Below are 22,984 nucleotides of genomic sequence, written 5' to 3'. Positions count from 1 at the left end.
TCACATCATCTGCAAACAAAGACAATTTTATTCCTCCGTTCCCAATCTATATGCATTGCATTTCCTTTTCTTGTCTTATCGCACTTGCTAGGACTTCCAGCACAATGTTTAATATGAGTGGTGAGAGAGGACATCCTTTCTTTACTCCCAATATTAGGGGGAAACATCCACTTTCTCACATTAAGTTTGATGCTTGCTAAAGGTTTTTGGAGAATTTTCATCTAGCTAGGGAAGCTCCCCTCTATTTCTAGTTTGTATAGAGTTTTTATTTGAATGAGTGTTGGATTTTTGTCAAATACTTTTTCTCCATCAATTGATATGATTGTGTTATTTTTTTCTTCTTTAGCCTGTTAATGTGGTAGATTATATTAATTTATTTTCAAATATTGAAACAGCCTTGTATACCTGGGAAAAATACCACTTAGTCATGAAGTATATTTTTACACATTACTGGATTGATTTTGTTGATATTTTATTATGAATTTTTGCAACTAGGGGCACTGGGTGGCTCAGTTGGTTAAGCAACTGACTCTTGATTTTGTCTCAGGTCATGATCTCATGGTTCTCATGGTTTGACATAACTTCTTCCCTATGTTTGGTAGAATTCATCAATGAAGTCATCAAGGACTGATGCATTTGTTTTGGAAGATTATTAATTATTTTTCTCATATCTTTAATATATGCAGTTCTAGGGATGCCTGGGTGGCTCAGTCAGTTAAGCATCCAACTCTTGGTTCAGCTCAGGTCATGATCTCACAGTTTGTGAGTTCGAGCCCCATATTAGGTTCTGTGCTGACAGTGCGTAGCCTACTTGGTATCTTCTCTATTCCTCCCTCTCTGCCTCTCCCCTGTTTGCTAGCTCTCTCTCTCTCTCTCTCTCTCTCTCTCTCTCAAAATTAATAAATAAACCTAAAATTTTAAAAATACATACAATTCTATTCCACCTTATGTGGGTGTTGGTAGTTTGTATCTTTCAAAGAATTAAAAAAATCATTTTACCTAAGTTGTCTCATTTTGGGGCATAGTGTTGTTCTTAATGTTTATTATTTATGTATTATTTTTTCTCCTGCTTAGGTTTAATTTGTTTTCCTTTTCCAGTTTCCTAAAGTTAGAGTATTGATTCTGGATCTTGCTTCTCTTCTAATACATGCATTTGATATTGTAAACATCCCTCTAAGCACCACTTTCACTGCATCCCACAAATTTTAATAAGCTGTATTTTTGTTTTCATTGAGTTCAAACTCTTTATAAATTTCTCTGGATACTTCTCCTTTGACCCATGTATTATTTAGAAAAGTTTTTTGTTTCATATATATTTTGGAATTTTCCAGCTATTTTATGTTCAACTTCTGATCCTTCATTTAATTGTGCTGTGGTATGATAATATATTACTTCTTATAATTTTTATTCTTTCACATTTGTTAAGATGGATTTTTATGGCCCAGAACATGGTCTGTGTTGGTGAACGCTCCCTGTGACCTTGGAAGTACCTACTTTCTACTGCTGTTGGGTGGGGTGGTCTGTTGATGTCCGTTATCTGCAGTGCTTTTTAGAGAACCCCTACTGATTTTCTGCCTCCCAGATCTATCAATTACTGAAAGAAGAGCACAGAAGTTGCCACCTAGTGGGTTTATCTGTTGCTCTCTCAAGTTCTATCAGTTTTTGTTTCATGTAATTTTCTGCTCTGTTGTTAGATGCATGCACATTGAAGATGTTATCTTCTTGGACAAATAACCTCTATACCATTATGTAATGTCCCTTTTTGCCCCTGATAATTTTCCTTCTTCTGAACTCTGCTTTGTCTACCACTGATATAGCTACTCCAGCTTTCTTTTGATTAGTGTTAGCATAGTATATGTTTCTCCCTCTCTTTGCTTATTTTTCTAATTATTTTTATTGTGCTAAAAGACACACAATATAAAACTTACTATCTTAACCATTTTTAAGTCTACAGTTCAGTGGTTTAATTAGATTTATATTGTTCATTATCACCATTATCACCATCCATATCCAGAACTCCTTACACATTTCCAAATTGAAACTCTATCCTCACTAAATACTAACCCCCCAGCCCCCTTGTCCCCAACACCTGGCACCTATCACTCTACTTTCTATCTCTATGATTCTGACTACGCTAAGTGCCTTATATAAGTGGAATCACACAGTGTTTGTCTTTTTGTGACCCACTTATTTCGTTTAACATAAAGCCTTCAAGGTTCATCCATGTTGTAGGGAGTATCCAAATTTCTTTCTTTTTAAGGATGAATAATATTCCATTGTCTGGATATACCACATTTTGCTATCCTTTTGTCCATCAATGGACACTTGGGTTGCTTCCACACTTTAACTATTGTGAATAACACTGTTATGAATATGGGTGCACAAACATGTCTTTGAGACCTTGCTTTCAGTTCTTTTTATTACATACCCAGAAGTGGAATTTCTGGTTGATATGGTTATTCTATTTTTAGTTTTTTGAGGAATCACCATACTGTTTTCCTCAATGGCTGCACCATTGTCTATTTTCACCAGCAATGCATGGGGTTCCAATATCTCCACATCCTCACCAATACTTGTTATTTTCTGTGTGTTTTTTATAGTAGTCATACTAATGGGCATGAAGAGGCACTTCATTGTAGTTCTGGTTTGCATTCCCCTAATGATTAGTAGTTATCGATCACCCTTTCACATGTATATTGGAAGTCTGTGTGTCTTCCTTGGCAGATCTGTTCAAGTCTTTTGCCCATTTTTGAATCTGGTTAGTTTTTCTTATGCTGTTGAATTTTAGGGCTTCTCTTCATATTCTATATATTCACCCCTTATGAGATATGTGATTTGCAAATATTTTCTCCCATTTTGAAAGTTGCCTTTTTAACCATTGATGCACAAAAACTTTTAATTTTCAGAAAGTCTAAGTAGCCTATTTTTTTCTTTTGTTGTCTATGCTCTTTGCTGCCCTATCTGAGAGATCACTGCCAAAACCAATGTCATGAAGCTTTTTCCCTACATTTTCTTTTAAGAGTTTTATAGCTTTAGGTCTTGTGTTTAGGGACTTGATCCCTTTTTTGTTAATTTTTGCAAATAATGTGAGGTAAGGATCCAACTTAATTCTTCTGCACAGGGATATCCAGTTTTCCCAGCACCATTTGTTCAAGGACTATGTTTTCTCCATTGAATGATCCTGGCACCTTTGTTGAAAATCATTTGACCATTTATGCAAGGGTTTATTTTTGGACTCTATTCTATTCCATTGATCTATATGCATGTCTTTATGCCAGCATTAAGGAAAGTTTGTAGTAAGTTTTGAGTTCAAGAAGTATGAGTCCTGTTTGTTCTTCTTTGTCAAGATTGGCTAGTCAGGGTCCCTTGAGATTCCTTGAGATAAGAATTTTAGGAATTTTTTTAATTTCTGCAAAAGCATGTATTCAGATTTTGTAGAGATTACATTGAGTCTTGACCCGGCCTGCAGGTCCGTCAACACAGGTCCTGAGGGAGGGAGTGAGAATTGGGGGGCAGGGGACACAGAGAATGGAGGCAAGACAAAGTTTCTGATCAAGCTTCAGTTTATTGAGAAAAACACAAGCATCTTATAAAGAGCAGAAAGCACAGGTCAGTTGCTAAGAAACAGGGTCACGTGAAGGGGCTAGGGTAAAGAAAAAACAAAAGCTGCAGTTTTAGCACAGCGTCTGAGGAGCCAATAAGAAAGCCCAGCCAAGCTGTCTCTGGCCTTGAGCTGGGAGTGATAACACTGTCCAGCCCTGCAGGTGGCTGATCTTAGGTAAGGGCACACATCTCTTCCCCTGGCAGCTCTTTCTGGCAGCTCTCCACAGAGTCTGTAGGTCACTTTAGGAGGTATTGATATTGTAACAATAATAACTCTTCCAATTCATGACTAAGGCAGTTCTTTCTATTTGTTTATGTCTTATTTATTTCAAAGATATTTTTTAGCTTTCACTGTTATAACAGTGCTACATTTTACAATTATCCATGTATTTACCTTTATGGAAATCTTTATTTCTTCGTACAGCTCTGAGTATCTGTCTTGTGCCCTTTCATTTCACCTTCAAGACTCCATTTAATATTTCTTACAGGGCAGATCTAGTGGCAACAAATGTCCTCTGTTCTGTTTACCTGGGAATGTCTTAATTTCTCTCTCAATTGTGAAGGACAGTTTTGCCAGATATAGGATTCTTAGTTGACAGGGTTTCTTTTTTTTCCTTTAGCACTGTGAATATATTTACCCATTGTCTTCAGACCTCCAAAATTTCTGATGAGAAATCTTCAGACAACCTTACTGAGGATCCCTTGTATGTGATAAGTCACTTTTCTCTCACCATTTTCAAGATTCTCTTTGTCTTAGCTTTCAACAATTTGATTATAATGTGTCTTGGTGTGGGTGTTTTTAGTTCATTTTACTTAGAGTTTGTTGAGCTTCTTAGATATTAATATCCATGTATTTCTTCCAATTCAAAGGGTGTCCAGCCATTGTTTCTTCAAACACTCTTTCTGTGTATCTTTCTTCCCTAGTAGGGTCTAAGCCCACCTCCTTTGCAGCTGGTGTCCTGAGTGGCTCTCATTCTGCTGTTGCTTTGTGGTCTCCCCTTCTCCCAGGAGTGGATAATGCAACTTCCTCTTGGTCAAACCCCTTTTCTTAAGTGTTGTGGGGACATTTCCCCAATTATTAACATCAGCCACTCCCAAACAATGACCTCAGGTGAAGATTCAAATCCAACCCCCTACTTCCCAGGTGTGGGCCTTGGGAAGGCAAGTCTGGGAGCATTTTCTTGGCTCTATCCCAGCATACACACTTTCCCCCACTGGGTATAGCTCAGAGGAAGGGGGACACAGTTCCCTCCAGGAGAGTTACATCTCAAGGAAAACCAGGTTTTTAATTCTCTGCCTGTCATGTCCTGAGCCCCTACCACCCTCTCCAGCTGCCCCTGCTGGACTGCCCCCCTTTATAAACACAAATCAGGGCCCTGTCTGCCACTGTCATGGACACATCTCAGGGTCCTTCTCCTTCTGCACCTTGTCAGTCCACTCCCACTCAGCAGTCAGAGCCACACTTTGAAAACTTAGGTCATGTCACTGGATGACCTCAGGGGCTCCCCTGAACTTCCCTCCCCCTCCTTCTGGCTCTTCCCACCCCTGCTCCACCCCATCCAGAGTCGCCCAACAGGGGCCTTTACACCTGCAGGTCCCTCTGCAAGGAACACTGTTTCTACACACCCTGTGGCTCATCTGCAGAGAGATTGCCCCTGCCCTGAGCACCCCCAGTTGAGCCCCCACATTCCCTACCCAACTCTGCCTCCTATATTCCCTCTGTCTACTCATCTTGCAACAAGCCATAAGGCTATTTATTCTGTTCGTGTTCTAACACCCCCTGCCCCCACTTAGAAGTGAATTCTAAGACTCAGGGATTTTTGTCTGTTCTGTAGCCCAGTTATTCTAGACCTAAACCAGCAATAAGTATCAGTCCGGCGAATGAATTGCCAGTGCTTAGGAAATATGGACTATCTGGAAGCGCATTGTTTCCATCTCCTCAGACCACATGCATGTACAGATGTGCTTTAAGTCAGAGCTCTACTGTGGGTTTCAACAATGGATTCATGCCTCATTTGGGTGCTTTGATTTTCCACTCAGACATCACCTAGTCCTAGTAGAAAGCTGTTGATGACACCTCATACTATGAACAACATTTTTTTTGTTGTTTTTTTTATGTTTTGATTTTTTTTTTTGAACAACATTTTTTAAGAACCCTAATTAATCTGTACAAAGCACAGGGCTCTACCTCACAGTCCCTTTTGGAGAGAAAACTCTAGAGTGACTGAAGCCTGGCACCCACACTGCTTGCCGCTAAGCCTGATGCCTGTCCCTTGCTTTCTATCCCCTTGTGCTGTAGGAGAGTGGGTGTTTGGGAATTAAAGCAGATCTCATGGAAGAGTGTGTCCCCTCCCTCCTCAAACCTTAGCAGCTCTCCAGGGTCCTAGCAACCCCCACCTGGGCTCTGGCCCCTCAGACTTGCCTCCATCCCCAAGTCAAGAACTACTCAACCTTGACCACCCTCCCTGCAGACCCCACTCAGGGCCTCCCAGCAGTCCCTTCCTGAAAACACCTAGGCCACTTTAGTGAGAGGCAACAGAACCAACCAGGTAAACATTGGACTTGGCCAGGGATGATGGGATTCCCCCTGATCTACCACATCAAGCTAACTGATCAGTGTTAGCTGAGTGATTCCCACTCCCCAGCAGTCCAGGTTACTCTGTTGGTGAGGACTCTGGCCTCTCCACCTTCTAGGCTGCCTGTGTGCCTATGGCCTGACTGAGAAGACCAGAGAACATGCACTCCCCCTGCCAGGACAAGACAATTTCAGAAAACCATAGAGATGGTTGGGAAGAGATGCGCCATAGTATAGATCATCTTTCTACCATAAATAACCTCAGGAGCATGGGTAATAGTGAACTATAGTGAAATAACAAAGAAGTAATAAAGTTGCACATTTGTACATTTGTTTTAATGTACTTTTCTTATTTTTTAAGTTTACATCATTTATTTTAGTAATGGCTATGTTCACCTATTGGGCCTCAAAATTCCTAAAGATTGAACAACTAGTTCTCAAAAGCTTACCACTCAATAAGAGCCCTGGAAGCCAAGGCTGACCAGAGCTCACTGGGTCATCTTTCCTGTCTGCCCCCCACCCTTCAGGCATCCTGACACCTCCCTCCTGGAGTATGAGTGCCAGGTTGGGCCTCGCAAGACCAGCCTCTCCATTCCCAGAGAGAATTTGCTCTGTGTTGTCTGTCCCCAAATGCAATCGGAGCCCCTTGTTCCCAAAGTCACCAGGTGGCTCCTAACCATCACCCCCAGGTTTCTGAGTTTGGAGCACAAATCTATAAAGGGCAACACTGCAGCCCCCGGCTGATCCTGGCTCTTGGTCACTCGATCACCTGGTATTGGGGTCACATAACATGTGGCGGCACATAACATGATGACAGAGGCACAGGCTTGAGGTCAACAAGTGATGGCCACTCCCTGGGGAGGAGCCGAGGTCCAGAAGACAAGATGTGAGCTGCAGCCTGGAAGGGGGACACGTCCTGAGCCACATGGGGAGCTAGTGTGATTCAACAAGTTTCCTATATTTTAAAGTCAAAATTTCACTTAAGAATCTGGGTTTCTAACTTCTCATGAAAGTCTAAGGCCCAACTGCTGGCCCTTAAGTTCACTCCCTGAGGTCCTGGCCTGCAAATCTCCAGCAGACATCCAGAGGGTGCTGGCCTGCAGGGGCCGGAGCTCTCCTGGGTCTGAGGTCAGGGCAAGGGGGGCTGTCCTGGGACCGGAGGAGCAGAGGCAGTCCCAGACGGCCCCAGGTTGGGATGGAGGCAGTGGCAGAGGGCATCCAGGAGGCCCAGACCCTGGGGGTTCAGGAAGAGCACCCCAGGGAGACTCACAACAGGGGCTGTGTGAAGACACCTAGATGAAGTTCCAGAACACTCCAGGGCCAGAGGTCACACGAGCTGTTGCAAGGACAGAGAGGGTGGTATGGTGACCAGGAACTATAATACTCTAAATTCTGACTACACAGGTGTGTGCTGACATAAAAATCCATCCAGCTGTGTTCTAACTCGCTCGCTTACTGAATGTGCCAGACTCAACTCAGAAAGCTAAAAAAGGAAACAAGGAGAGAAGGGAAGGGCAGAGGCCCTCTGCGAGCCAAGATGCCTGACTTCAGACCACTTGGATGTGTTGTTTAGCCCAATAAACCCCTATTTCCTCAGGGCCATAAAGGAACCTGCTTCAGGGCACGTGGCTACTGGCCCCTGGTCTGACTGGAGGCGCCCTGCCAGGAGTGGGGTGGGACGGGGTGGGCGTTGAGCAGGGTCTCCCTTAGATGTTGTACCGTGAGGCACTATCCCAGGAGGAAGATAGGCTTTGGGGACCAAAGTACTCAGGTGACCCAAACCTTGGATGTGCGGCTCAGGCATACAGCCCTCCCAGCAGGGCTTGGGGCAGCTGACCCGACCTCTCTGAGCACCAGGCCTTCCCCCAGCCTGACTCCCCCGATTCTTACATCTCTGATGTGTGTTCTGGTCCTAGCCACGGCTTTGGACACGGGGAGCTCAACGAGTACCCGTGGATAGACACACAGGTGGCTAGCACACTCAGGTGCACACTCTTAGACACAGGGCTCCTGACAGCCAGGCACTCTTCTCAGAACCCGACTCCTGTTCCGTCATCCTTCCTCCCAGTATCCCGGGGGAAAACATTGTTATCCCCATCCCACAGGAGGGGAGACTGAGGTCTGGAAGTTAGCCAACCCTCCTGAGGTCACAGAGCTGAGGGGAAGCAGATAAGCACCCAGGTGTGGGGGGAAAGGATGAAGAGTTCTTTGTCCAAGCCATTAGCCACGCGGGACTAGGCTGCTAAGCTAGCAACTCAAAGGTGAAGGAGACACCGTACAGTGGGCATGGGTGAGCAGAGGCCTGTCCTCCCCTGCCACACATGTGCAGAAGTCGAGGGAGCAGCTGGCTAAGGGACCTGCGACTCAGACAGTCTGTCTTAGAGCTTCAACATGCACAGCCTTCGATGCAATCAACAAACACACAGGCTCCAAGGCGCTTGGGTGCGAGGTGCTGTGCTAGCCATGAACCAGCTATGCTTTCCAGCCTCAGGGAGCTTGTGGTGGAGTAGGGAGACGGTGGACCTGCACCTGTATGAAGCCAGGACAAAATGGAGTGTTGTTAGGGATCAGGCTTGGCGGGGGTTCAGGACAGGCCTCCAAAGATGACTTTAGGCTGAGACTCAAAGATGAGGAAGGCCTGGAGTGAGTGCTGTGACAGCAGAGGACGGAGCTTGTGCAACAGCCCTGTGGTCCGTCACAGTGAGTCCTGAGGGCATTTGGGAATGCCTCGGAGAGGGATGGGCAGAGAGGGGGTGGGGCCAGGCCACCAGGTAAGCCTCATCCACCAATGGAGAGTGGTGGATGGGATCAGGTCTCCATGAGCCTTGCGTACCAGTGCAGAATGTCCAGGTCAGTGTCAGGGTTAAGCTACCTCCTGGTGAGAGGACTTCAGGGCAAGTGGGGTCTCTGAAGCCCGTTCCAGCCTGTGACAGTAAAGGGTGAGAGGGGCTGGCAGGAGGGAAGGAGCATGGTGGCAGGAAGCCTTGGCGACACTCTGTGCAAGCCAGAAGACATGCAGGGTGGTGGGTAGTGTGGCCTGGAAGCACCTGCCTTTGGGAAGTGGCTGAGGAAATAGAGAAATTCAGCCCAGGAAGGTGAGAGGAGAGCCCCATGGGGTTCATCTGAGCCTGGTCAGTGACTCTGGACAGCAGCCTGGGGTTCATTTGGGGGGTTGATGTCCTGGGAAGGGTCTGGCCAGGGCCTCATGGAACGTGTCAATGAACTGTCACTCTCAAAGCTGATAAGGGAAGGCAAGTTAGTCAAAGCTTTACCTGTGGGTTTTGATGCCGTCGCTCTTTCACTCACAGACCCAGCCCAAGGCCAGCACCAGACCATGAGAGGCAATGATGCAGCCTAAGCTTGGAGGCTTTACCTACCAGTAGGTTTCAGGGCACCTGGATCAAGGAGCAGAGAGTCATGTGCTTGGATGAAATCCTGGGTGATGCCACTCTGTGGAGATGCTGTTGGGAGAGGTGCCATCAACCAGTGTCCCTCTGGGGCTCTGTGGTCAGATGCATGTGTGCATGAGTATGTTTGGTATGACAGTTCACACCCAGGTGCTGCCGTGGTTGCACCGATGGAGGGAGGTGCCACGGGCTCACCAGTGTGCCCCCCAGGTGCTGCTGTGGTCGGCTAACAAGGTGTTTGAGGAGCTGACAGACATCGAGAGGCAATTCCACAAGGCCTTCTACACTGTGCGGGCCTATCTAAACTGTGACCGCTACTCGGTGGGCCTCCTGGACATGACCAAGGAGAAGGTACGGCCCCGCAGCTCCACGGGCCTCCTGGCCAGGCTTGTCCTGCTCCGGTGCTGACTCACTGTCTCTTCCTTCTCTTCCCTGCTCAGGAATTCTTTGACGTGTGGCCCGTGTTGATGGGAGAAGCCCAGCCATACTCAGGCCCACGCACGCCCGACGGCCGCGTGAGTCTTGGTGGAGGAGGGACAGGGCCAGCCCACACACCTCGGGTTCCCTGGCTCCAACTTCCGTTCCAGGGTGGGAAGGGGCCTGTCCCAGCTTGGCCCAGGGTGGGAGAGGGAGGGTTCCAGGAAGGATGTGGGAAGGTAGGAAGAGACAGTTTGGGGCCGGCCGGCTGCCTGCCTGCTCTGGGAGGCAGGCTCTGAGTGCTTGTCTGCTGCTCCCCACACCCCGACTGCAGCCCACGCTCTGGGGCCAGGCGGGACGGGCGCTGGTCTCCTGATAAGGGTCGCCAGCCTGGCGGGAATAACCGGCATCCGTTGTGATTGGGTGGTCCTTCTGCTGCCCCGCCCTTAGAGTCACCGTAGCATCTCCCAAATGGGGCCATGTGTACGTGTGTGCACGTGTGCGTGTGCACGACAGAAGCAGTGTGAACAGTGCACGGGAGCATGGGCAGGTACCAGCGCCCTTATCGCGCGTCCAGCCTGGTACACACCACCCATCCTGGCCATGCTTTAGTCTCCCCGCCTGTTAACTGTGCCCTCCTCACAGGGCTGTGTGCCAGGTGTACAGACGAGTCCCTGCACAGGGCTGGGCTGTCACCATGGCTTGCCACAGTTGTGTGTGTGTGTGTGTGTGTGTGTGTGTGTGTGTACAGGCCTGGGTGCTTGTGCACGTGTGTGACAGGGTACGGGACCCAGTTTGTGTGTGGGCTTGACTGAGACAGACAGAATAAAGACAAGTGTGTAATGTGTGTTCTGCAAGTGTCAGTGACGGCCTGCATGCGTGTGCATGAAGTGCATGTGTGGGTGTGTGTGTATGTGTGCTCGCGGGGGTTGTGTATAACTCTAGGTGTGCAGTGTGCTGTGTGTGCACATGCATGTATGTGTCTGGGGGGGGCCTGGGTGGCTCCTGCCACCTCCCAGGGAAGCTCCCCATGGGGCCTGGCCCAGGGAGGCCCTCACGACTGCTGTGGTCCATTCACAGGAAATCGTCTTCTACAAAGTCATCGACTATATCCTCCATGGCAAGGAAGACATCAAGGTCATCCCGTAAGTGCCAGGGCTTTGAAGGAAGCATGGCGGGAGCACCCTCGGACCCACGCTGGGTTGGCTTTGGGGATTTGTCACGATGGATTCAGCAGCCTTTGGCCCCTCGCAGGCACCATGGTGCTCCCTGTGCTGCAGGGCAGGGCAGGGCAGAAGTGGGCTGGGGAGGGAGGGTGCCAGCGAGTAGGGCAGGCATGAGCGGGTGTGTGTGGAAGGAGGCACCAAGTGTGTCCAGAGCGCACTTTTAGAGGCTCAGGCGAGCTGTCCAGCTGGTCCTGTCAGCAGCAACTGGCCTTTGAGACCTCCAGTCTCATCCTGGGTCACCCTGCCACCCACACAGGTGGGGTCCCCAGGGCACACCCAATGGGGCTGGATAGTCCGTCCCCGTGGAAGCAGAGCTAGCGGAGCGCAGGGAGGGGCTCCAAGCCAGAGAGGCTGGGGTGAAGGGTGTGACCCTACAACCCCATAAGCCTGTCGGGACCCCACCCTGCAGGTCCCGCCAAGGGACTGGGATCCAGGTGCTAGGCCACAGGATAGATGACTGATACTGAGTTCTGGGGGTTGGGTTGAAGTGCGGGTCCCCAGTGGTGAGGGGGCTGCTACAGGGCGTGGGGCTTCAGCATAGGCAGAAGAGGGATAAAACAGCACAGACACCCCCAAACTCACCCCTGGCCTCCTCCCGCTCTCCCTGAGCCCACAGCCTGCTAGCCTTCCCGCCCCACCCAGAGCTCAGACAAGGGAATAAACATTAACACACACACTGTGCCCAAATCTACATGCACACATCTAACAACCCCTCTACCATCTGGCCCTCTGTTCTCTCCCCCAGCACTCCCCCAGCTGATCACTGGGCCCTGGCCAGTGGCCTTCCAACCTACGTGGCAGAAAGTGGCTTTGTGAGTCTGCTGAGGTTCTGCCCTCACCTGGTGCCCCGGCCCTTTCCACCAGCATGTGCGCCTCTACCAGCTCCCAGCCTCCTGCTTCGCCTACTTGGAGTTCATCAGGCTGGATAGTCGTTTTTAGAATCGTGTAGTACATTCAGCTGCCTCAGGTGAAATTGTTTTTCTAACCCTCTTTCAGATCTGTAACATTATGAATGCCTCCACTGACGAAATGTTCAAATTTCAGGTATGTATCCATTCTTTATAGAAAGCATGCTGTACTTAGGGAAGAAGGTATCATGGTTCAGAAATGAGGGACTGAATTAGTTTTTGCTCCTTAAGGAGAAAACTCAAAAGCTCAGGAGCTAATAGCAGCCCACATGCACTTCCCATGCCCAGGTCTGCAGGTGGCGGGGCAGGGCCAGGCCGCCTGAAGTTGTCAAGTCTGCTCCTTGGGGCCTCCTCTGAGGACACATGCCCGGAGCAGGCTCTTGGCTGGAGGAGGCTGAGAGTCAAGTGGGCCAGTGGACTTGGCCTTTGTCTGCAAGGCCTCTTCCAGGAACTGGCCAGTGTTCGTGTTTCATGGCCAAGGATCAGTGGGCTGCAAGTGGGGGACAGCTGCATGGCTTGTGGGGCACAGCAGAATGGAACGCAAGGCCCCATGTTCAGCAGCTGTTGGAAACTTTAGGAGCATGGCAGCACAGATTCACATGGGCGTGAAGGCTTCTAAGGGAGAGACCCTGTGTGACCATAGAACTCACACCATGAAGCCACCCTGGTGGGCAAATAGTGTCATCCTTAGCTAGTGGGAGAAGTCACAACACAAACCCTAGACGTAAGGTTCTCGTGCTTGGGGGGAGTGAACAGACAGGAACAACAGCCCCGTCCCCATAGTTTGAGGGCAGAAGAAATGAGGTGACACTCACTGGGTGACAAGCGAGACCAGGGCCAGGCCCAGAGTGGCAGGCATCTCCGGATGCCTCTCCCTGCAGGAAGGGCCTCTGGACGACTCAGGGTGGACCATCAAGAATGTCCTCTCCATGCCCATCGTCAACAAAAAAGAGGAGATTGTGGGGGTCGCAACATTCTACAACAGGAAAGACGGGAAGCCCTTTGATGAGCAGGATGAAGTCCTCATGGAGGTAAACACCCGTCTCAGGTGTGGCTCTCAGAGGCGACACCATGTGATGCCATGGGACACAGCCACGTGGAGTCCCTCCCTATCATCTGCTTTAGCACTGGGCCCAGCATGAGGCCCAAGGAGAGAGGGGCCAAGGGAGCACTGTGCGAGCCCATTCCTGGACCCCTCCAGCCCCAGAAGCCCCATTAGAAGAACTCACTGACCCAGAGTGACACCCCAAACACCAGGACACAGGGCATGGCCCAGCGGGGTGGTGACGCTGCTGCTCTGTCTGCAGTCCCTCACACAGTTCCTGGGCTGGTCGGTGCTGAACACTGACACCTACGACAAGATGAACAAGTTGGAGAACCGCAAGGATATCGCACAGGACATGGTTCTCTACCACGTGAGATGTGACAAGGACGAGATCCAGCTGGTCCTGGTACCGCTCCGGTCAAGCCCCGGCCTCTCCATCCAGTGGGCAGGCAGCGCATCCCACTAGTTAGGGCACCTCCTGTGGTCGGAGGGTCCTGCCAGTCCTGGAGTCCCACACGCCCCGTCCCTGTCTGTGTCCTCAGCTGTGGGCAGTGTCCAGGGCCTCCTGATCCTGCTGTGTGAGGGCCCCATCAGCTGTCCACGTGGACAGCGTGGAACAATGCCAGAGAGGCAGGGAAATGTGAAGTGCCCCATCCACACTACCACTTACCTCTCAAGCTAGAGACGCCAGCTGTGGCTTCCCAAGGCAATGGTTGTGTTGTGCCAAAGGGCACCTTGTCTCATAGTCATGAGGGGTGTAATGCTGTCACCTTGCCCCACACTCATGAAGGGTATCGCTGGCACTCTCTCTGTCTCAACACCTTCGTTTTCTCTCCTAGCCAACAAGGGAGCGCCTGGGGAAGGAGCCTGCAGACTGTGAGGAGGATGAGCTGGGCGCAATCTTGGTCAGAATCTGACTCCCACCCCTCAGGTGGAGACTGGAGGGGCCTGAGGGTTGGGAGAGACTTCCCCACTCCTAAGAGACCAGAGCATGTCACCTCCTGATGTTTGCTGCTGTCTGCGTATCCCTGTGCCTGGGTCCGTGTGTGTGTCTGTGCATCATGTGTGTGCCTTTGGGCTCTTTGTGTGTCTGTCTGCACCTGTTTCCCTGACAACACCTCTGTTCTTGTTGTGGGGCCTTGTGGGGGGGGGGGGTGTGGGAGTGGCCCAGCCACAGCCAAAGCAACCAGAAGGGCGGATGCCACCACACACCATGGGGCATCTGAGGCTGGACAGAGGGTCCTGGGAGGGAAGAGAAATGCCTCAGCCCCACAATTTCTCCCACAGAAGGAAGTGCTGCCAGGGCCCAACAAGTTCGACATCTATGAGTTCCACTTCTCTGATCTGGAGTGCACAGAGCTGGACCTGGTCAGATGCGGCATCCAGATGTACTACGAGCTGGGCGTGGTCCGAAAGTTCCAGATCCCTCAGGAGGTGGGGGGGGGGTCATGGTGAGGGGTCCCAGATCCTCCATGAGGTTGGGGTTGTGCTGAAAGGCTCTAGATCCACTCGAAGGTGGGGGGGTTGTGTTGAGGGGTTCCAGATCTAGTAGGAGGTAGAATTTGGACATGATCAGCAGCCCCAAACCGCACCAGAGGTGGGAGAGATGTGGTCAGAGGTCCGAGGTCCTAGAGGAAGTTTGGCCACATGTCCATTACAGAATACGCACAGCAGGCATGCCTAGAGTGAATCACCAGATGGACGTACCCATGGGTAGATGGATGGAATGTCTGATGATTACTTGTCCAGGCAGTTTGATCACTAAGCGCCTATGCTGGGCAACAGCAAGGCTTTGGCGTGCGGCGGAGATAAGGAAACTGAAGGAGCCCGTCAGCTGTACAGAAAGCACAGACCTCTCAGCCTGAACACAGAGAGCCCCACAGAGGTCACCCCAGGGAGGAGGGTGGCCCGCCCAGCTCTGCCCTGGGCTCTGCCGCTTTCCAGTAGTTTTCTGCCACCACCGTGTTTCCACCTTCCTTCCTCATGCCCCCTGAGAATAGGAGCAACAGGCTGACGTTTTCAAAAGAAATTTTACTAAATACTAAAAGAAAACACAAAAGAAAAAGGTGTAGAAATCATTAATAGAATTTTTAATTTGAGATTCATTTTCTGGCACTAAAAGTCACAGTGGAAGCAGCAAGGGGCTCCCTTGGCCCACGTTCTGTTGTCCAGAGACATGCGCCCTGCAGAAAAAGATTCACGCGGCTGCTGTCTGCCCCTTGATCTCCATTTTATTTCTGCATCACCCATGCCAAGTGCCCACAAATATTGCCCCATTCAGACCTTTTCTTCTAAAGCATCCCATAGCCCTTGCCTGGGGTCCTTCCCAATTTGGGGCTTGGCAATCGGTTGGACACCCCGGAGGCCCCAGGAGTGCTGGAGCTATTCTTAGCTTTGACTCTGGCCCCCACAGGCTGCCTGCCACCTCTCACGCACCCTGCAGTGCCAAGCAAGGCCCCTGCTACCCAAGAAACTTGTCAGGGGTCAGTAGTGTGGATCAGCCGTGAGCAGGGCTCACAGTGTCCAGAGCCTGTGTTTCTCTTGGCTTTCCACAGGTCCTGGTGCGGTTTCTGTTTTCTGTAAGCAAAGGGTATCGGAGAATCACCTACCACAACTGGCGCCATGGCTTCAATGTGGCCCAGACCATGTTCACTCTACTCATGGTGCGTGACCATCAGGGACCAGGACAGACGCCTCCCTATCATCCCTCCCATCTGGTCAGGGTCATAAAGTCCCTCCTGGTTCCAAGGGCCGTGCCCCAGGTGCTTGGAGGTGGGGGTTCTTCTGTATGGGAGGTGGGGGGCCTTCAAGGGCAGAGCACAGAGGAGGTGGATGGCCCTCCGACTGGTGTGCACCCCCGGTCCCGGAAGTAGACACAGGGCACCGAGTCTGAGGAGGGCCCAGGTCCCTCCCCATCCTGCTTGCCCCCACCCCCGGAGCAGGGCAGGGGAGGCGGGGAAGGGGGCTGGCAGAGCTGGGGAACTGTAGGCGCCTGTCTCCTCAGACCGGCAAACTGAAGAGCTATTACACAGACCTGGAGGCCTTCGCCATGGTGACTGCTGGCCTGTGCCACGACATCGACCACCGTGGCACCAACAACCTGTACCAGATGAAGTAGGCGGCTCACCTGGGCGCCCCGGTGGCTGAGCAGGAGAATCTGCCCTGGGGTCTCAAGGGAGGGGCCTGCCTAGAGCTGGCTGAGGGACAGGCAGGGGACGTACTGGAAGCTGAGCAGCCACAACCAGCCAGCTGCGCTGGGGACTTTTGACCGAAGTTTCATTTTAGTAAAACCTCCGTAACAGATCCCAGAATCCCTTAGCCAAGCTCCACGGCTCCTCGATTTTGGAACGGCATCATCTGGAGTTCGGGAAGTTCCTGCTCTCAGAGGAGGTCCGTGTCCCATCGCTCACTCAGGGTATCTCTCTGGGGACTGACCACTGCCTGCAGCCCTGTACCTCCCCCAGCTCTGTGTCCCGAGGGGACTGAAGGAGGGTCATGGCATGGGTTAGACTCAGGCTTGGAAATACACCCACTGCGGGGCGGGGTGAGCTCAACCCCCAGGCCACGGTGGGGAGGGCCATGGCCAGCTCAGTGTGCGGGACAGACAGATGGCTCCTGGGAGTGGGAGAGGACAGGTGGATCGCATCTACGACCCTATCCCCTGCCTGCAGAGCCTGAACATCTTCCAGAACCTGAACCGGCGGCAGCACGAACATGTGATCCACCTGATGGACATCGCCATCATAGCTACGGACCTGGCACTCTACTTCAAGTGTGTGCCGCCCCACCTGCCCTCCCCGCAGGGAGATGGGGAAGGAGCCTGGCTGGGGGCGCGGGGGCGGGGGGCATCGGTCAAGGGCTCCAGGAAGACCCGAAGGGACCCCTAGGTCCTGAGTCAGTCCTGGCTCCCGGGTAGTGTGAGAGGCTGGGGCTTCCGGGAGAGCGGTGCCAGCCCAACACCCTGCAAGGTCTGGTTTGCCTCGATTTCTCTCCTAGAAGGGTGGGTGGGGCTAGGATCAAGGACGACACAGGCCGGTGGGGGTCCTGCATGGGGTGAGGGGGTGAGGATCGATTCTCTCTCCTTGTTCTTGGGTTCAGGAAGAGGACAATGTTCCAGAAGATTGTGGACGAGTCTAAGAACTACAAGGACAGGAAGAGCTGGGTGGAGTACCTGTCCCTGGAGACCACGCGGAAGGAGATAGTCATGTGAGCAGTGGGCGGGGCCGGAGTCATTTCTGCCCTGCTTGGTCCTCAAACCTCCCCAAAGATAGGAGACCCGAGGCCCCCCAGGGGTCTGCAACGAGAACACCGTATCTCTAAATGGCTTCCACATGTTTTTGCTCCTCTTTTTCCGGGAACAAAGTACAAGATTTGGGGTCAGACAGTCCATTTCCTTAGTTTGTGGATTTGGCAATATTTTACTTACTTTATGAATTCCACCAATGCATCTACAAAATGGAGATTCAGAACTACAGCCCTCCCCCAGGCGTATCCCAGAGATCCTCCAAGGAAAACTGTAAATCATAGGCACTTAGAAGCTGCCCAATAAATACTTGTTGATTTTAGTTTGTGGACGCAAGAAGGAGTGAGAGGTGGAGTACGAGTGTGGTGGGCTACAGTGTGTGTGTACAGCAAGAGGCCTACTACTGGAAGGGCTCTGGAGCTCGGACCTGTGCCAGAGGGGGAGGTGGGGGGGGAGGCCAGCCGGGGCATACCTGGAGCTCCATCTGCCTGCAGGGCCATGATGATGACGGCGTGTGACCTGTCTGCCATCACCAAGCCCTGGGAAGTACAGAGCAAGGTCAGAAGTCACGCAGGGCCCCCACCTCTTGTCAGTGCCTCTTGGGATTGCATCTAGGGGAAACCTGAGATGGGGGGGAACAGAACCTTCATTTGCAAGTAGCACTGAGGGCCTTGTTCTGGGAAAGGGCCAGTGGCCGCCATATTGGAAAGTGCCGGTGTGCTCACTGTGAATTCATCGCAGCCTGAAGAATGGGGATCCCAGAGGGTCTGGGGCAGAGAAGACTGAGGGCACAGAGGCTCCAGGCAAAAGCCTCCTTGTTCATTTTCTGACCAAGCACCAAGCTCCACAGGATGTCTGCCTTTTATGTACCTCCCAGGTAGCTCTGCTGGTGGCGGCTGAGTTCTGGGAACAAGGTGACTTGGAAAGGACAGTTCTGGATCAGCAGCCCATTGTGAGTGTTAATTCCAGAATCTTTCACCCTCATTGTGGTCCTTGGGAAATTCAGTCCTTACTTGGTGGAAACAGGGGACCCCCAGGGTTTTGGGGGTCCTAGGACCTCAGTCTCATTTTGTGGGGTCATGTGACATGAGCTGAGTGTGAAATTAGGTGACTCAGGAAATGGATAAAGTTGTAGAAATAATAGGGTTTGGATAAAGCTGTGATGCTCATGCAGAGATGGAAAGCCTTTGTCCAAACTGGTAGAAGCAGGCTGTAGCCCATAACCCAGGGCCTCCATACTCAGTGAACCTCAGCCAGTCTGTGAGCTGCTCCAGGAAGGCCTTCAACTGGGGAGAATATGGTACCAGAGAAAGCCAGCAGCTGTGTTCAGAGGCCCACACTGTGGTAGACGGACAATGCCAAGATCTTTGGGTCAGCAACGTGGGCCCAATTGCTGCTGTACTACAATGGCACCTGCATAGGAACCAAGGGTGTGAGGACAGCATAGTGTTGCCCAAAGGGCATGTGGAAGAGTTGCAAAGTCAACTCCAGTCAGTGAATAGCTGTCTCACCCCTAGGGGGTTGAGAAGGCTTTGGGGACAGGTACAGACTGTAGGAAAGGGTGTCCTGACCAACCAGCCAAGTCCCTTGGGGCCAGGCCTTTAGGTCCTGCATGGCTCACCCTTGCTACGTGGTGCTCCAGACAGTGGGTAGCTACAAAGAACAGACTAGCAGGGGTCAACTCAGGCAGTCTGGAGTGTGTGGACAGCAATGGACAGCCCCTCCAAGGGCATCTGGGTTTTGCCCTACCAGGGTCTCTGGTCAGATCTTGAGTTAGCACCAGCTCCCAAGGGACTGGGAGAATGGGGGCCGGGGACATGGGACTGGGGAACACCATGGTGGACTTAGCCCTGGAACTACTAGATGGCTCAGGGGGGAAAGGGGCGTCCTGACTGTCTCCTTTCAAGGGCTGGCATCTATCAAGGCAGGCTAGGCCCCAAGGCCAGAGGCTTCACCTTCATCCCATGGACACTGATTGATCTGTGTTTCTGTGGACATGTTCATACAAGCTGGGCTGGGGCTGAGTGAGTCCTGTGGTCTCAGAGGAGGTGTCTCTGCTTCCCCCCCCCCCCCCGCCCACACACACAAGCCAATGATGGACCGGAACAAGGCAGCCGAGCTCCCCAAACTACAAGTTGGCTTCATCGACTTTGTGTGCACATTCGTGTACAAGGTGAGCAGGGTGTCACAGAGCCTGGCTAGGTTCACAGGAGGAGGAGGGGGTTGCTGTGGGCTCATCTAATTGCCTGACCCACCATGGCCTCCAGCTCCCCGTACTTGGCCTTAAAACCTGAAATGCATAGTCACCCCGAGGACCTTCCCACCTTCATGTCGCCAGCCCCGCAGAAGCTCTTCACGCTGACCCACTGGTTTCTTCCCTCTGAAGTGCCCTCTCATGCACCATGAGGCCTCACCCCAACGGTGCCTTCCCCAGACCCATCGAAGGCACCCTTGCTTGTGGCCTGCATGTTATTTTCAACGACTGCAGTTTATCTGTAGGTGCGTTTGTTCAGCACCTGTGACCCCAGGAGGGTGGGGCTGGGCCCACCTGTCACAGCTGGGAATTCCTCGCCCAGCAAACACATGTTGCACAAATGACAAGTGAAGGGTGGGACACTGCGCTGAGGACATGTGCTGTGACGTCCCTGGGCAGGGAGTGTGTTGGGGGATGGGGGTTCTGACTGCAGAGCCCCTCCCAAGGGATGCCCAACATGCCATGGACTCCAGTCCATCTGGTCCTGGGGGCTGCAGGGGCCCACACTCTGGTTCTGAGTAAAGTCACCACTGACTGGACCAGTCCCACCCCCCGCTTTGACCCCCACAGTATCTGTGCTTCCCTTTCCTGAAACACCAGCTCCCTTTTTGCTCTCTCCTAAGTGGGGCTGGAAGTCCTGGTAAGGAAGGCAGGACCAGGATGTACATCCCAGTCCTGAAGGTCACGGGTCACAGCCGCACTATAGTGGTCCCCTCCCGCTGCCTTCCCCGACTCCACCACACGCTCCATGGACCGTGCTTGTGTGCACACATGCGTACATGGGTGGCATGTGCATGAGAGACCAGAGAAGGGGCCACAGGACTTGCACGTCGGCTTGAGTCTTCTCACCCCGTCTGCCGAGGGACCCCCCTTCTGCCCTTGTTTTCTGCTTTACTCTCAGAGGCCTCATCTGCGCCGTGAGCACCCATACCCCACGTCTTCCCATCCTGTCTTCTCCCTTTCCAAGGCTTTGCTGGGAAAGTGACGTCTCGGTGGCAGGCAGGCCCCCTCCCAGGTTCTCCTCTTGGGGGAGTGAGGCAGGATGGTGGGGGGACAGGCTGGTGCCAGCAAGGGCCAACACACGGGCAAACCACCCGCCCCAGCAGCCCAGGAAGAGTCAGAAGGTGTGGTCCGACTTCTTGATTCCCTGTCCAGGAGTTTTCCCGTTTCCACGAGGAGATCCTGCCCATGTTCGACCGACTGCAGAACAACAGGAAGGAGTGGAAGGCCCTGGCTGATGAGTACGAGGCCAAAGTGAAGGCCCTGGAAGAGGAGAAGCAGCAACAGGAGGAGAAGACAAGTGCTAAGAAAGGTCTGGGCTGCAGGGCGGGCACTTGGGCAGTCCCCAAGTTGAAGTGTATGAAGAGATGGAGTTAAACGACAGAGTCAAGTCTCAAGAAAGGGCAGGCGTCAGACAGCACTGCGGCTGGTGTGCCCTGGGTCCGCGCTGCAGAGGCGGCCGCCCCTCAGGACCAGCCCTGCTGAGGCGGCGCACCCAACCCTCCCGGACTGGAAGGTCTCCTGGGGTGTCTAGCCAGGAACTCCTTTTCCCTGATGAAGGAACTAACAATGTTACTTCCTTTGTGAAGGGGAGGAAATCTCTGCCGATCATCGTGAACTCTCCGCAGGTCTTTCTTCCACTCTCAGGGAGCAGTCCCTCCTAATTAACTCAGAAAATCTACCTATACTTCCATACTACCCTCGGAAACAAAAGACCTTAAAAAAATAAGCGAGCTAAGAGGGTCAAGTGTGCACAGCACCTTTCCCAGTACCATTTCTGTACCTGTTCACCCCATGTTGTGAGTCAGCAACACCAAGATGCAATTCCTGATGTTGTCTCGCTATTTGCCCGTGCTCGGCCACCATAGCTCTGGGACTTTTGCTGCTATTTCCTGCTGGGGGGAGGGGAACCAATGTAAACAAAAATGCTTCGGGGTTGGGGGGGAGAAATGAAAGTGTCACAAGAACCAAGATAAGAAAGGCTGAGCCCTGGCTAGTTTAATCGGCTTAGGCTTAGGCTGACCGCAGCTCCCACACTGCCCTTCCTCCTGCAGGGCCAGTAGAGGACACAGGGCAGCGGGGAAGGCACAGGGCCAGGGCACACAGTTCCCACTCACCGTCTGGTTTCCTCTTGCAGGGGGCACCGAGATCTGCAATGGCGGCCCCACACCCAAATCTTCAACCTGCCGCATCCTGTGAGCTGGTCAGTGTGTTCTGGTGGCCCTCATCCCACACCCGGGGACTCCACCTCTAACCATTCGCTACAGGTTAGGAAGCCCAACAGAGTGACTGAAGACAATTTTGGATATTTTGGATTTTTTTTACGGCTTGTGTTTTTATAAATGAAAGTCAACTATGAGTCATTTAAACACTTTAGCCTACCTTACACTCATCCATCTTTCGGGTACATAGCAATACCACAGAGATCTTTGGAAACGGTCTGTGAACTGTGTGTCTGAAAGCACTGGGTGAGAGCACTCACAACTGCACATTTCTGTGTATATGGGTGACTAAGATACAAGGATGCTACTGCCTATCTGGCTTCAGGGAAAATAGGACCAGAAATCCAGAATACAATAAAAGCAAAACACATTACCCTTGTGTTAACTCTGCAGGAATTGTAGTGGAGGCCACCTCACGTATGACCCATTGGAAAATTCTGCCAGAAGGCTCAAGGCCATGAGTGAGGCAGTGATCAGACACAAGTGACCTGTGCATAAATACATGTGACAGCCCGCTACACAGGTGCAGAGACAGACCCTGAGGTCAGCGGGCACACTGCCATGCCTAGGGTCTGCCCAAGCCCTCTATAGGTGAGGACTCCCTTAGCATTTATGAATTGGCATAGCCACAAACACTACTCCCGTTTGAAACGGGTACTAATGATCTGGTAGAAATTAAGGACTTTTAACTTGAAGTCCTTCTAACGTGAACCCCAAAGCATCTGTTCCGCGGACACTAGACACCTAACCCCACCGTACACTCCTCTGCGCCGCCCTAGCCTCTCCTAGAGCTCCTAGCCTCTCCTAGAGCTCCGGAGCTCACGGGGTGGGAGGGGAGAAGGCATGGGGAGCGCCCCCCATCCAATCACAGGACGGAGAGTTTCCATCTCAATGGTGACATCTGGTGACCGCCTGGGACCAGGGCCTGGTGCTCCTCCAGAGGGACTCAGCCCCAGCTGAAACCAGAACAGATTCCAGCAAGCTCAGGAGGGACTGAGACGGGCTCATTCAAACCTCACCTTAACCAAAAACCACGGCTTCAAAGTGTTCATATGCCTGCTTCTCGTTCTCTCCTCGTATTTGC

The 22,984-nt window shown here is 51.8% G+C and overlaps 1 protein-coding gene across 1 annotated transcript in view; it reads left to right on the top strand.

The window, feature by feature from the left end:
- PDE6B (phosphodiesterase 6B) overlaps positions 1 to 21,877 on the top strand; it is a 32,731-nt gene extending 10,854 nt beyond the window's left edge. The window contains exons 4-22 of the mRNA XM_029932962.1: positions 9,796 to 9,936; positions 10,026 to 10,100; positions 11,083 to 11,147; positions 11,974 to 12,040; positions 12,225 to 12,272; positions 13,018 to 13,167; positions 13,444 to 13,587; positions 14,021 to 14,086; positions 14,469 to 14,615; positions 15,737 to 15,844; positions 16,186 to 16,295; positions 16,484 to 16,571; positions 16,853 to 16,953; positions 17,280 to 17,387; positions 17,919 to 17,982; positions 18,302 to 18,376; positions 19,514 to 19,597; positions 20,834 to 20,990; positions 21,816 to 21,877. Coding sequence (XP_029788822.1) covers positions 9,796 to 9,936; positions 10,026 to 10,100; positions 11,083 to 11,147; positions 11,974 to 12,040; positions 12,225 to 12,272; positions 13,018 to 13,167; positions 13,444 to 13,587; positions 14,021 to 14,086; positions 14,469 to 14,615; positions 15,737 to 15,844; positions 16,186 to 16,295; positions 16,484 to 16,571; positions 16,853 to 16,953; positions 17,280 to 17,387; positions 17,919 to 17,982; positions 18,302 to 18,376; positions 19,514 to 19,597; positions 20,834 to 20,990; positions 21,816 to 21,877 — 1,860 coding nt within the window. The remainder of the gene's footprint in view (positions 1 to 9,795; positions 9,937 to 10,025; positions 10,101 to 11,082; positions 11,148 to 11,973; positions 12,041 to 12,224; positions 12,273 to 13,017; positions 13,168 to 13,443; positions 13,588 to 14,020; positions 14,087 to 14,468; positions 14,616 to 15,736; positions 15,845 to 16,185; positions 16,296 to 16,483; positions 16,572 to 16,852; positions 16,954 to 17,279; positions 17,388 to 17,918; positions 17,983 to 18,301; positions 18,377 to 19,513; positions 19,598 to 20,833; positions 20,991 to 21,815) is intronic.
- The last annotated feature ends 1,107 nt before the right edge of the window (positions 21,878 to 22,984 follow it).

Source organism: Suricata suricatta, chromosome 1 (assembly GCF_006229205.1).
Source record: "Suricata suricatta isolate VVHF042 chromosome 1, meerkat_22Aug2017_6uvM2_HiC, whole genome shotgun sequence".
NCBI classification, from domain to species: domain Eukaryota; kingdom Metazoa; phylum Chordata; class Mammalia; order Carnivora; family Herpestidae; genus Suricata; species Suricata suricatta.
The sequence above is the reverse complement of the archived record's forward strand: the minus strand, read 5'-3'. Positions and strand labels throughout refer to the sequence as shown.